General features: G+C 46.6%; 1 protein-coding gene across 1 annotated transcript in view; it reads left to right on the top strand.

Annotated features, from left to right (window-relative positions):
• The window catches only part of DNAH1 (dynein axonemal heavy chain 1), a 176,203-nt gene that overhangs the window by 101,192 nt on the left and 61,244 nt on the right, over positions 1-13,767 (top strand). Inside the window, exons 44-50 of the mRNA XM_006028963.3 lie at positions 3,355-3,512; positions 4,144-4,317; positions 5,415-5,453; positions 6,694-6,872; positions 8,894-9,124; positions 10,469-10,665; positions 11,288-11,423. Of these exons, the coding sequence (XP_006029025.1) occupies positions 3,355-3,512; positions 4,144-4,317; positions 5,415-5,453; positions 6,694-6,872; positions 8,894-9,124; positions 10,469-10,665; positions 11,288-11,423 (1,114 nt within the window). The remainder of the gene's footprint in view (positions 1-3,354; positions 3,513-4,143; positions 4,318-5,414; positions 5,454-6,693; positions 6,873-8,893; positions 9,125-10,468; positions 10,666-11,287; positions 11,424-13,767) is intronic.

Below are 13,767 nucleotides of genomic sequence, written 5' to 3'. Positions count from 1 at the left end.
AGTTGCGCTCGAAGACGGGAAGAGGTGGGCGGTGGATCAGGCCGCCACGCTCCTCTGGATCTCACACAGGGTTTCTATTACCCTGCCGTGTACCCAGAGTCCCCACGAGATGGATGTGGAGTCCTCTTCGGCTTTGGCGGGAAACGCTCAAGCCTTTTATCCGGCTAACAGGCCAATCGCTAGCCGCCACGTGTGAATAATTTAGCACTAGCCAATCACGGGGAACAAATTTGCATACCGGTGGCGGGAACTCTTTTGCACCGTGCATTCCTCTTGCAACTCGAGCAATGCACTCTGCAAAAGAAGCTGCAGAAAAGGCGGGAACTGGTCCCTGCACGGGGGTTTCCTCTTGCTACAGGAAACTCCCGTGCAATGCTCTGCAACTTCACATGGATAATTCTGATGCCGAAGCACACACACACAATCATGCCTTTTGGGTCATGACAGCCCTGAGATTTTATTGGGAAGTGTGCCATAAAATGAATAAATAGGAATAGAGTCTATCATTGGACTAAAAAAGGAATATGGGCTGTGGCATTTTGCGCCCTTCGTGCCGCCCAGCTTGTTGGGGTGTGGCCCCTCCCCTCGACTCGCCTGCCACGACTTTGAAGAAAAACAACTAGGAGAGGGGATATTTTCCCAGTGGAGATCTTCCCGGGGGGGCTCTCCCAAAGGCCGGCAGTACTTACGGTTGTTTGGCGCGATGTTCTATGGGGTTCTGCCTCCCCTACACCCCGTCCACTCGCCAACCGGGTAGATGTCTATCAGTAATGATCTTCGGCCCTGTAGGGTGGCCCATGGCCTGCCTTCTTGGTTGTGGTGGCTTTTTCCCCCTTCTCAGGGTTTATTTTAATTCAAAAGAAATATTCCCCTGTGGAGGAGAGAGCTGCAGAGCTGCCTCCTCTACCCCTGCCTCCTCCAGGGGGCTCAAATGCTTCCTCCCTCCTGCTGTCTGCAAGGGACTCCCCTGCCTCCCCGGCCTCTGCTTCCGCCGGGAGTTGGAGGGATGCCCCTGCTTGGCTTCCGGCAGGGGGCTTAAAGTTCTCCCTGGGGTTGCCTGTGGGAGCTGCGCAGGCTGCGTCGCTCCCTTCCTGCGCCAGAGCCGCAGCACGCCCAGTGAGCTGCCAGCCTGCGCCCTCCTTCTCCAGCTCCCTCCTTGCCCTAGTTCCGTCGGGGCTTTTAAACTTTCTCGTGGTGGCCAGTACGGCCGCCGGGATTGGTCCAGCTGTTTCCCGTGCCGGAAACAGCTGATCAAACAGCCGGCGTAATGCTGGTTCACTTGGCTGCGGCCGCAGTTGTGGTCGCGGCTCCTGTTCCAGCTGCCCTGCGGGAGGTGAGTCATCCCTATTGGGGGTCTGCTCCCAGGGCATGGGGCTCGCGGGGTCTGCTGTCTCCCCTTCGGGAGTCTGTGGTAGTGCCTTGCCGCCACAGGGGCACTCCACCCCTAATGCTGAACCAGAAAGCCTGGAAATATTTGAGGCAATGATAAGTAAAGAGTAGTCAGTGGCAGGAATCCATCCATATTGCTCCATCCCTAACTATGTCCTGTAATGCTACGCACTTTGGTCTGAATGATAGTGATAATCCCAGAATCCAGGTACTGGCAAGCTGAGGAAGTCTTAACTGTTGTATACCAAGAATCATCCCAGCTCTGGCTAGAAGCATTAATGCTTAACCCCAAGGTGGCCTGCTCTGGCAACTTCCAGTCCACTGTCTTTCATGATTGGCTACTTATCTGATATAACAGCGGTTCCCAAACTGTGGGTTGCAACCCCAAATGGGTTTGCAACATCAGCAGATGAGGTAGCAATAAATAAACAGGAATCCAGGGAGCATGGGTGACATGTTGGAGGGGTGCCTACAGGTAATGTGGCAGGTGGCGGGGGAGCAGAGGCGACATGGCAGAAGGGGCAGGAGGGCCAAGGTGACGTAGCAGAGGGAGCATGTGCCCCCCTGAGATTTCTGCACCCACGGCAGGGCATGGGGCTACCGCCGGGCTGGACCAGCTCTGGGCAGGAGCTGCCTCTGTGGCTCAGTGGGTGGGACCTGGCACAGGCACCACCATGGCTGCCAAGGTGAGATGTGGCAGTGGCAGCATGGAGTTGTGCCCCTGCTGCTGCTGGGTGGGCAGGGGGCACCTCAGTTTAGTGGCCATGTTTGCACGGTGCTCCCTCTTACACTGGGTCCCTCCTGCTGGGCTATGGAGCCCCCAGTGGGGAGGGCATCAGGATGGGGAGCCCCAAACCCTCAGCAGGCAGACCACATCCTCCACTTCTCCCCCACCCCACAAGCTCCATTCTGACTGTGCTGCCCATGAGTGAGGGGACAGGATGGGGGGCAGGGGAGCCAGGCTCCATGCTCAGCTCTGGCTACAGCAGCCACTGCCTCCCACGGGCAATAGTCAGGGCTTGGGCACTGCTGGTTGGGAGCAGGGGACTGCAGGCCCTGGTCCTGGGCCACCTTGGGTGTGGAGGGCTACGGGTTGGGAGTGAGGGGCACTGGCAGGGCCAGGGGGCTGTGGGTGGGGAGTGAAGGGCACCTGGGGGGATGGAGGGCTGTGAGGTGGGAGTGAGGGGGCATACTAGTGAAATGGGGTCATGCTAACGAAGAGTTTGAGAAGAACTGTCATACAGCCAATGATCTATAATGTGAAATCCATATGGTATTTTCTCTGAACCTCATTCATTTAGATTCAGTCCTGGTTAATAATAAAACATGCCATGCTATATTCTCTGATTGAGGTGTGCAGGTAACTCTCACTATTATTACTCAGTAATACATGTATTTTTCAGAGGCAGGCAGACTCATGGGAATCACATTCCCTTTCGAACTTACACCTAAGCAGCTTTACTGGCTCAATTTGAACTGCACAGATTTTACCAGAATTTAGCCCAGAGAATGTCAAAGTATTATACCTGGTGGACTTCTAGTAAGCAGTGGGTGTGTCTACATGTGTCCCCGACTGCGCAGTAGCCACTGTTACTGTGCACTCTTGGCAGTGTATGGATCGTTTCCGACCCTACTGCATTTCTGACCCTACTGTGTTAAGGTTTGTGCCTGCAGATGCTACATAGCCATAGTGTCTTGAGTAGATATGCCTGTCGTTATGCTTTTTTAAGGAGATGGGTTGGTGATGTAAAAATTTTTGATGTCCAGGTAGTGAAGGTGAATACACAGATACCTTATGCAATGTGGTGTGTGCAATAGCAGAGGAGTTGACTCAGTGACCCAGTCCTATATTCCTAGGTCCTTTGAAAGAACCTAAGTTGAGTTAGGTATACCTTGATGATGCAAGTGCTAATCTTGTTCCTTTCAACTGTCTCCCATTCTTACATGGTTTCTCCTTTCTTGCAGGCGAAAGGGGGTCTTTGGACCACCCCTTGGCAGGTACTTCATATTTTTCATTGATGACCTGAATATGCCAGCACTGGAGATCTATGGTGCTCAGCCACCTATTGAGCTGCTTCGGCAGTGGATGGACCATGAGGGCTGGTATGACAGGAAACAGATTGGTATGATCCAGGTTCTTCTCCTTACATTATTGGCTAAGATTGGTGTGTTGGCTAATAAGGCTAACACAAAGGTAGCCAGCCTCCAGGACAGGGTTTGGCAATGTTTTTGGCCAGAGTGCCAAAAATACCCAGCCCGGGCAGGATGGGGGCAGTTACGGGCTCCCTCCGGCAGGGCTGGGGAGGGCTGCAGGTCAGGAGTGAGGGGCACTGGCAGGGCTGGTGGGGTGCAGGCTGTGGCTTGAAAGTGAGGGGCACTAGGGGCACTGTGGGCTGGGAGTGTGGGGCACTGGCAGTGCCAGGGGGCTGTGGGTTGTAAGTAAGGGGCACCAGCATACCCCAGTGGGGTGAGGGACTGTGGGTAGGGAGTGAAGTGTCCCCCCGACAGGTGTCCTTTTTTTTGAAGTGGAAAAAGGTAACCTTGCTGCTGGCTGCTATGTAGCACAGGCCAGTTGTGGTGTGCCAAACAGATGGCTTTACATGCCATACTCTGGAATGCATGCCAGGGGTTGCCAACCCCTGCTGTAGGACATACATGTAGCTAGTGTGTGAAACAGTGGGATGCATAGAAAATGTTTTCTGGCTCAGTTTTGACATTCACCTGTTTGTTGCCTCTCTCTGGAATATTTCTCAGGTACTTTTAAGAAGCTGGTGGACATCAACTTTGTCTGTGCCATGGGACCCCCTGGTGGAGGAAGGAATGCCATCACCCCACGTCTAACTCGCCATTTCAGCTCTCTCTCCTTCACAGAAATGGAGGACAGCAGCAAAAAGACAATCTTCTCCACCATCCTTGGCAGCTGGATGTGTAAGTTATAAGGACACAAGCCTTCTCCTCATGACTTCACCAGTCCTTCTTTCCACCCAAGGTTAAGAGTCGAGCTAAATATGTGATCAAGCAGAGTCAGAACCTGGAATATTAATTGAAAGTACTTCTGAGAAATTATCAGTTAATTCTTAGTTTCTAGGAGCACATCAATCATGCGATCTAAACGCCATGGAGATGTGCCAGTTACAGCACTCTTGGATGAATCAAATGTATTTACCCTGAATTCAAGATTACCCTAAATTTAAGACAACCTCCCAATGATTAGATTCTGTACATAGAAAACTTATAAATTTATTGTACTGTATTTACTCAAATCCAAGACAGTTTTTTTTCCCCCCCAATCAGCATAGGCAAAAAAAAGAGACCTCTTCAATTTGAGTACTTGCCTAAGATAGATGGCAGCTCAGCTCTGGCTTCTGTCATGGCATTGGGGCTAAAACCAGAGCTGAGCCACCACCTACCCCAGGCTGGAATGGCTCGTTTGGCAGAGGAGGGTGCACATGGCTGAGAGATTGCAGGAGAGACAATGCGGGGAGGGGGGAAAGGGGGAGGGGAGAAATCTGTAGCTTGCCCTACCCAAACCCCCTGCATTCCCCAACTGTTGTTCCCCACACTGCCAGACCTCCCCACCCAGCTGCCCCCTCTCCCTACCTTCTTCTCTGGCTCCGGTCCCTCCAGCTCCCTGCTTGGCCCCCTGCAGCCTTGGGCCTCCACTCCTGTTTATCCCACCCCTCTCCCCCTCACTGGTTAGCTTTGGTCTAGTGCCAGCAGTCTCTGTCCCTGTTCCAGCCTGGGGCACAGAGCACAGCCTCAGCCCAGCCCCATAGCTCTTGCTGCTGGCGCTGCAGCAGCTGCCTGACCAATTCATACCTGATTACAAGACAAAGGACCCCCCCCCACACTTTTTAAATGAGGGAAAACAAACTCATCCTGAAAGCAAGTAAATATGGTACTTAAAATTGAATGAATCCTAGCTTCATCAAAGAAGATTTTCAGTATGTGTGATGCAATATGGCAGATATTATCTATCTGTGCAAATGGAAGAAATGCTTTGTTTTTCTTTCTTGGTGTTCTAGCTGGACTGCTTGGAGAAAGAAGTTACAGAGATCCAGTGCGTAAGTAATATCAGTAGAATGCACTGAAAATAGGACAGGTTCCCCAGGTCCAGAGAAGGATTTTAGAGGTATGGCTTACTTGTATCTTTCAGTATGCAGATTTTGCCTACAAGACGGGGCAAGATGCACTACATAAACTCAGCAGAGGCCAGGGCTTCTGTTTGTTCTCCATAAACTGTAGTATGTAAACAGCTGAATAGAAAAATGGTCTGTGAGTCTGTCGTGGTGCTGTGGCCACTCAGAGGAATGACTTATGAAATAGAATGGACCACTTGGTACTAACTTCCAATTTTCTGTCATGGGCTTAACTTCATTTGTCAGTTTCCAGTTGTCTTTTGTTCCAGTCTGTAAGCTGAGCAGGGTAATTTGGGACTAAGGTGGGAATTTGAGTGCACAATTGCAGATCTGAGCATTCAAGAGTAAACACAGGAAAGAGAGAGGGGCACCTGGGCATAAGAAAGGGCCAGAGCATGTGGGGATTCTAAGCAATATAGGAAATTTTGGCTCCAGGGAATGAACTCAAGAATATTCTGCAGTATGTGGCTGTGATTTAAAGATGGAAGCAGTGACTTAGACTACATGTATTGAAACTCATTTAGGCATGTACAAAAATGGGCCTTTGGGTATGATCATAGGGTATGATGCAGTTTTACTTACCTAGGGCTTTTTTAATAAGAAACTGGACTAGGGTAAAAAAAAAATTGGGCTCTAAAACTGGCAGACAAGTTGTTTTAATGTTGCCATTAACCATCACAAAAGGAAATCTTTTCTTGGGGACACAACATTAATTCAATTAACCATATGGCAAATGAGGCTTCAGCAACTCCTGAAAATGCTGAGTTTACACAGCATTGTCTGAGTGCCCCACCTTTAAATGGTGATGTCACCACATCTTTTATATCTCTTCTTTTGAATCTGGCCCAGGGATAAGATCTTTTTTCTTTCATGATTGGTCTCTGAAGATGTTTTGCAGCTTCACCCTGGTCTCACAGCTGAATTTCTAAGTTCCCCATGAGCAAACAATTTCCCTTGGAGCAGTAATGAACATAGTACCCATTTGCTAAGATTCACTAAGTGGGCCTCAGGCAAGCTCCCCAGTGATGACCTGTAGCAGAGTGTTACTAACCAGTAGTCATACTGGTAGGGTTGTCAAATCAATCTGCCCTCCTGTTGTGTTTTGAACCTTCTTATTCTAAAGACGCCTCCACTGCATGCTGTTTACCTTGTTATGTTTCTGCAGCGGGAGCCCCTGAAGTTCAGCATTTGAACAAACCGCTTGTTGATGCCACTGTTCGAGTGTATTCAACCATCACATCCCAGCTGCTGCCCACGCCAGCAAAGTCACACTACACCTTTAATCTGAGAGATCTCTCCAAAGTTTTCCAGGGTATGCTTATGGCTGAACCCTGCAAAATCCAAGTGAGTGAGTCCTCCCATCATTCTGTCTGGGGAATTCCAGACCATTCAGTATATAGGGTTGAGTATCCAAATGGATACAGGAAGGATAGGAAGCTGCTCAAGACCAAGCATTATTTAATAGGGGACTGTTGTTTCCCATGTAATTACTTAGACTTGTGCACTCTGATAGCAGCCAACATGTGCAGTTGTAGTTCTTAACCTTTTAGATCCCACATTCCATCTTAACAACTGCAGAGTGATCTGCATGACTTCTGAAACTGGAAGCAGTATAGCTGGAATCAGAGGTAGCATGCACAGAGCATTTTGTATAGGACTCTGCCAACATGTGATGGCACCGTGCAGAGTTACCCATGCTAGCTCTGCACATACTGATCATGTCTACATGAGTGGTGGACTGTGCGGTTGTTACTGTGCAGTCATTTAGTACTTAGTTTCATAGTTGTTAGGGTCGGAAGGGACCTAAGCAGATCATCTCGTCTGACCCCCTGCCATGGGCAGGAAAGGATGTTGGAGTCAAATGACCCCAGCCAGGTGGCTGTCTAGCCTCCTTTTGAAGACCCCCAGGGTAGGGGCAAGCACCACTTCCCTTGGAAGTTGGTTCAGGCTTCTAGCCGCCCTGACAGTGAAGTAGTGCCTCCTGATATCTAGCCCGAATCTACTCTCAGTCAGCTTATGGTTGTTGTTCCTTGTTACCCCCAGTAGTGCTCGGGGGAACAAGGACTCTCCCACTGCCTGCTGGTCCCCCTTGGCAAGTGTATAGGCGGCCACCAGATCCCCTCTCAGCCTTCTTTTGTGGAGGCTGAACAGGTTCAGGTCCCATACCTTCTCGTAGGGCCTGCCCTGCTGCCCCCTAATCATGTGAGCGGCCCTCCTCTGGACCCTCTCGATGCTGTCCACATCCCTCCTGAAGTGCGGCACCCAGAACTGGATGCAGTACTCCAACTGCAACCTGACCAATGTCACATAGAGGGGGAGGATCACCTCCTTGGACCTGCTTGTGCTGCATCTATGGATGCATGACAAGGTGCAGTTAGCCTTCCTGCATAAGCAAGCACTAAATGACTTTGTAGTAATTGGTATTACTGTGCAGTATCATTACCGCATGTTTTTTCCAATGCTACTGTGCGGTAGCAACAAGCTATTGCACAGTAGCTTGTTACTATTGCACAGTACTGTTGCTGCATGGTTTAGTGCCTGGCAATACTACTGCACAGTAGCAACTAGCTACTGCATAGTAGCTCATTGCTACTGTGCAGTAGTGTCTCGTGTAGACACGCCCACTGCTTCCTAAACTGGAAGCCACATCTGTGTTGTATCTTTTAGCATGCTCATAAATATGAATCACCCTTGTACATCTAAATGAATTCTGTTGGATGAGTTTCAGCATCCAAGTTGGGTCAGTTGCCACCAGGAAGAAAAAAACACCCTAAGAAAGTGGTGGATTCTCCATTCCTTGATGTCTTCTAAGTCAAGACCGGGTGTCATTGTAAAGCACTTTGAGATCTCTTGGTTGTATTAGCCGAATGAGAGCCAAGTGTTATTATTCTAAACAATATCCTTGGAAGAGATTAGCTTATTGAAGAAATTACTCGAGGAAAAGTCGTTTGCCCTGTATTATACAGGTCAGGCTTGATGGCCGTAATCATCCTTTCTGGCATTAAAATCTGTGAATATGTGAAAATAACAAAGGAAGCATTAAAATGTAATGAGAGATAAAGGAATAAGTTCTAGCAGTATGAAATTTAAATCTTCTTGCAAAGAAAACCTTGTATAGGAAAGAATGAGTCAGTGTTTACTGCAGCATTAATTAACTTGTCTGTGGATTACCTGCTTTGAGCAAGGAACGCTGCTACTAGAAAAGAGAGAGGCATAGAAGCCTCCTTCCAAATTCTTCCCAGCTGCATTCGAACAGAAATTTTGAATTGGAAGATGACCTTATGTCCTAGAGAAACTAGGCAATCCCTCAGACAAGGCTATGTATGCTTTTTTAATGGGGATGTCTGACCAGGACTTTCTGACAGGATAAAGCACAACTGTTGAGGCTGTGGTACCATGAAAGCTGCCGGGTGTTCCGTGACCGCCTTGTTAACGATGAGGACCGTATCTGGTTTGATGAGCTGATGAAGAGCATGATGGAAGAGTTGGGCACCACTTTTGAGGAGGTCATACCTTTCCAGCCAGTTCTCTTTGGGGATTTCATGCTGCCTGGTGCCGACGTCAAATTATATGAGCTGATTGATAACCAGGAAAAAGTAGGCTCCTTTTGATTTTTCCACATTTTTATGCCTCTCTTTTTTCATTCTGCCTTGTTCCCCACCTAGAGAGTATCTAACAGAGCTGTGGGGTTACTGTAATGAGTTTCTAGAATATGTTAATATTCCAGGGCTGTGTTTGATAGGCTTAAAATATAGGCCTGTAATTAAAGTCTATCACATGACTGGCATTGATCAGAAAGATCTTTAGATCTTGGAAAGATCTTTATCTGAAGCTTCCAGTGTCAGCTTTAGATAGGCAATGGCCACAGTATAATTATGTGAATAGAAGCTGCCTTTCTGAATTTTCATATATCTTGAGGCAGGTAATAAAGATCCTTTAAAGGAGCTTGTGGACAACCAGCTGTGCCAACCCTTGTAAAGTCAGTGCAATACTCAACTGGAAATTGGAGTTAACATAAAACTGTTTTCTCCTAGTTACAATAATTTGATGTTTGCCATTAAAATCTTTGTAACTGACCTTTGCAAGTAATTATTCTTACTGCAGGATTCCCTGTTGGAGGCAACATTGTGAATACTTTTGTAATGTTAATTAAGCAAAAGGTAATGAACAGTGTCCTTTTATACTCAGTGCTGGAATACCATCACATTTCATCACATGGTAGCTAAGTGAACTACACTCATTAATTATTTGAGTTTCACAACATCCTTTATGAGGTAGGAAAGGTATGTTTAGAAAGAACGAGATAGTGCCATGTACTTGAGCTAGCTGTGCACGCACTAGAACCTGAACTGGAAGCAGAGTAGCCACATTAGCTTGGCAGTTGGCACTATGTAGACATATCCTAAAGGTTGTCGTGCCCCTTTTACAGCTGAATAAAGCCAATGCACCGAGATTAAAGTCTACTATGAATCTGTGGCAGAACTAAGGACAGAATCTGATAGGATAGAACTAAAGCATTGTTTAAGCGCTCATTGTAAGCATATACATTTTTGGCTAGGGAGTTGAAAATTGGGAATTGAAAATTGCTGTGGTATTTCCTCTTTTGAAAAATGACAGATGCAGACCCATCTTTTCTACAAGTTTGGTTTTCCAATTCAGCAGTGCCTCTTTCCATTTCGAGTCCAGGGAACAAGACCCAAGTAGCCACTGAGATTCTGCTTAGTGACCTAGCTGGTAGTGGTCACCTGGGGTGCTGGTGGTCTCTTCTTGAAGTGAGCACCACATCGGATGCATGTTCTCTCCGCCTGCACAAATACCTGAAGAACTCTGCAATGGTGGGGGAAGGGAGGGGCAGGGTGTACTAGTTTTCTTCACGGTTTGACTCAGCGAAGCTCATGAGGTTCTCAAGCTACTGCTTCTACGTGTTTTTCCCTCCACAGCTTAAGAATGTGATTGAGGACTACCTGGAAGAATATAACCAGATCAATACCACCAAGATGAAACTTGTCCTTTTTATGGATGCAGTGCAGCACATCTGCCGGATTAGTCGGATCTTGCGGCAGGCATTGGGCAACGCTCTCCTCCTGGGTGTTGGAGGAAGTGGGAGAGAGTCTCTCACCAGGCTGGCATCTCACATGTAAGAAATAAGACTCCTGGATAGTTGGCTAAGACAGCTGTGCCAGGACAATACACCCTTTACCCTTTTGTCCCATGAGAAAAATAGTGAACACCAGTCTAGCACAGCTGACTGACTGAATGGTGCTTGACACACAAAGTGAAAGACTCAGGTTCAAATCCTTTTCCTAATTTCTTCCCCATATTAGGAACACTGAGCAGGCTAACAGGAATTATTGTGTGAACCCTTTGACCAAGCAAAGAGTGGTCTTGGCAAATATAAAAAGTAATGCCAGTCAGTCTCTGATCCAAGAGGCTGTGAATCCTTCAGAATAGGGGGAGTACACTGGGGAAAAAGCTGAACATACAGGTCAGCCCTAGAAAAATGCAAACAAACATTGCTTCTTAGAGTTCCTAAGAGGAATGTATTGTAATTCTTTTTCAGGGGAAATGGTTTGAAAATTTCAAGATTTTGCAATCATATCTTTTTCATTTATCTTTGGTGGCAAAGCAGTATTGGGCTGGTGATGGAATGTGGACAAAAAGAGCCATGTGCTCATTATAAAGTATAAGAAAACATCTGCAGAATGTACTTCCTTGTTTTGTGATTTTAAAGACTTCTGACTTCCTGTTTCATCTTCTAGGGCTGATTATGAATGCTTCCAGATTGAGCTTTCCAAAAACTATGGCATGACAGAGTGGCGAGATGATATCAAGAAGATCATGATGAAAGCTGGCCTTCAAAGTCTGCCCATTACCTTCCTTTTCACCGATGCACAGGTACAGAACGGAAAGGCTAGGGAGAAAAACATTCACATGCCCAAATCTGAGAAATTCTTTAAAAGAATCTCTTAGAATTTCAAATAAATGATGGCCTCACTTTGAGCCAGTTTCATCTTTGATTTCCTCAGTGTCCTGTCACTCATCTTCTCACAATATCATCACAAGAAATGAAAGTGGGGCATGGGTTTTCACAGGAATCATAACAACATTTACTGTATGAAGGATCTGATTCTGCAGCTGCATGGAACTTTCTTTGATATCAGTGGATTCCACCTTTTGGAGTGGTTATAACACCAGGACCATTGCTCAATGTATTCAACTCTGGGTGGCAGAAGTCAGGTTCTTACATCTCTGTTTAAACCAGGGATAGGCAACCCCTGGCACATGTGCCAGAGTGTAGCACGCAAAGACATTTTCCTTGGCATGCACACCTTAGGACAGATGGTGGGGGAACTATGAGGGGCCTGATCTTTGTTGTGGCAGTGCAGCCCCAGCCCCTTCCCCACCATCCACCTCAAGGCGCACGTACACCCACCACCTGCAACAAGCCAGGCCAGGGCTTCATGGACCCTGGTGCAGCTGATTGCAGCCACCCCACCACCTGCTGTGAGCAGCCGTGGCTCTGGCAGGCGCACATGCCTTGGGGTGAATGGCAAGAAAGGGGCTGGAGCTGCACAGCCAGAACAAGCTTCAGGCCCCTTGCGGCTCCCCTGCTGTCTGCCTCTGGTACACCAGCATCTTACAAAGTCAAGGTTATGGGCGTTTTTGGCACTCTGCCCAAAAACATTGCCAACCCTTGGTTTAGACTTCATTGGCAATTGATGTTCAAAGGTGCTGAGTGATATTAGGCCACTTTTGTTTAGTGCCTAATGTGGAATTAGGAGCCTGCATTTTGGGAACCAAGTTTGAACATGTTGGCCAGTTCCTGTAAACTATCATTACATAATAAACACAATCAAATTCTGGAATTTCACCATTGTCCTATTATTGATTATTTTACAAAGCTCATTAATGTCATATTTATTTTCTAGTAGTTTACAAGCAACATGAGTATCACATATCCATTCTCTCATCCTCTCCTCAAGGGGAGAAGTATGTGCAATGGAGTGTCTTGTTTCAGTAGCATGCATATATATATTTATTTATTAAATCTACCTCTTCCTATATATTTATATTGGAGAAAGCAAGTCAAAGAAATGTGCTTTGCACTTGGAACAGAAGGCAGCAAATTTCATGATGGTCTTTAATTCTTGGGGAAGTTTGTTCCTCAAACTCAGGTTGGCCACTGAGAATGCTGTGTCTCCTACATGGACAAGCTAGGTCCTTATTGTGGTGAGTTTAACTGTGTCATAGAAGCAAAACTGTTGACTAGCTTCTTTTTCTGAGAGTATTAGACCTTCTTTTAAGCATTATACAACTGGGGGGGAGGGGGGGGGGGAAAATCATCGCTCCTGGGAGCTCAGATTTTTTGCTATCGCAGGTACCCTATCTATGTAATTGCTTCCAGAAACTTACCAAGCTTCATCTTGAAAGCAAGTAGGTAATTTTCCCCAAACTCTTATTGGAATACACGTTGTGTTTATAAAGAGCAGTCATATCTCCCTCAGCCTTTTTTATGCCAAGCTACACAAGCCAAGCTATTGTAGTCCTCTCTCATAAAATAGGTTTGCCATTTCCATGGTCATCTCAGTATTCCTCTGTGCCTGTTTCAGTGTGACTTCATCTTTCTTGATCCTGGCCAGCATTGTATATTATATTCTGATGAGATCTCACAAATGCCTTGCATAGTGGCAGGGATACAAGTTTTAGCCATATTGGTCTACAGGCAAAAGTATTTGGAATTCTTGGTAGAGGTGTTACTTTTTATTAGACCAACTAAATAGTTGCAAAAAAGATTTTTTTTTTTGCAACTATTTAGTTGGTCTAATAAAGAGTAACACCTCTACCAAGAATTCTGAATACTTGCGTAGTAGTAATTTATTTTGTTTTTTTGCAACTAGTTAGTCTAATAAAATACATCACCCTACCAAGAGTTCTGAATACTTGTGTAGTGGCATTAATACTTTCCTATCTGTATTGGTAACATCTCCTGTATTGATTTATAGGCTTGCTTTTTCCTTTTCCATGGGTTGTGGTGAGCTCTCAGCTTAGAGTAGATAATTTCTCTTGTTTCTGAAGAGCATAATTTAGCATTTTGTGTTATTAAATTTCATCCTATTCCTATTTCTCAGTCTTCAAGGTCATCCAGTTTTTCCTGTAAGAGATGGACTGGAATATCAATATCAGAGGCATAAAAGGGCAGTTCTGTGCCATGGGCAGTGGTGGTGCAGGGTGTAGCAGC

The sequence above is a fragment of the Alligator sinensis genome, unplaced genomic scaffold (genome assembly GCF_000455745.1).
Source record: "Alligator sinensis unplaced genomic scaffold, ASM45574v1 scaffold610_1, whole genome shotgun sequence".
NCBI lineage: Eukaryota > Metazoa > Chordata > Crocodylia > Alligatoridae > Alligator > Alligator sinensis.
Note: the sequence above shows the minus strand (reverse complement) of the source record. Positions and strands in the feature narration are given on the sequence as shown.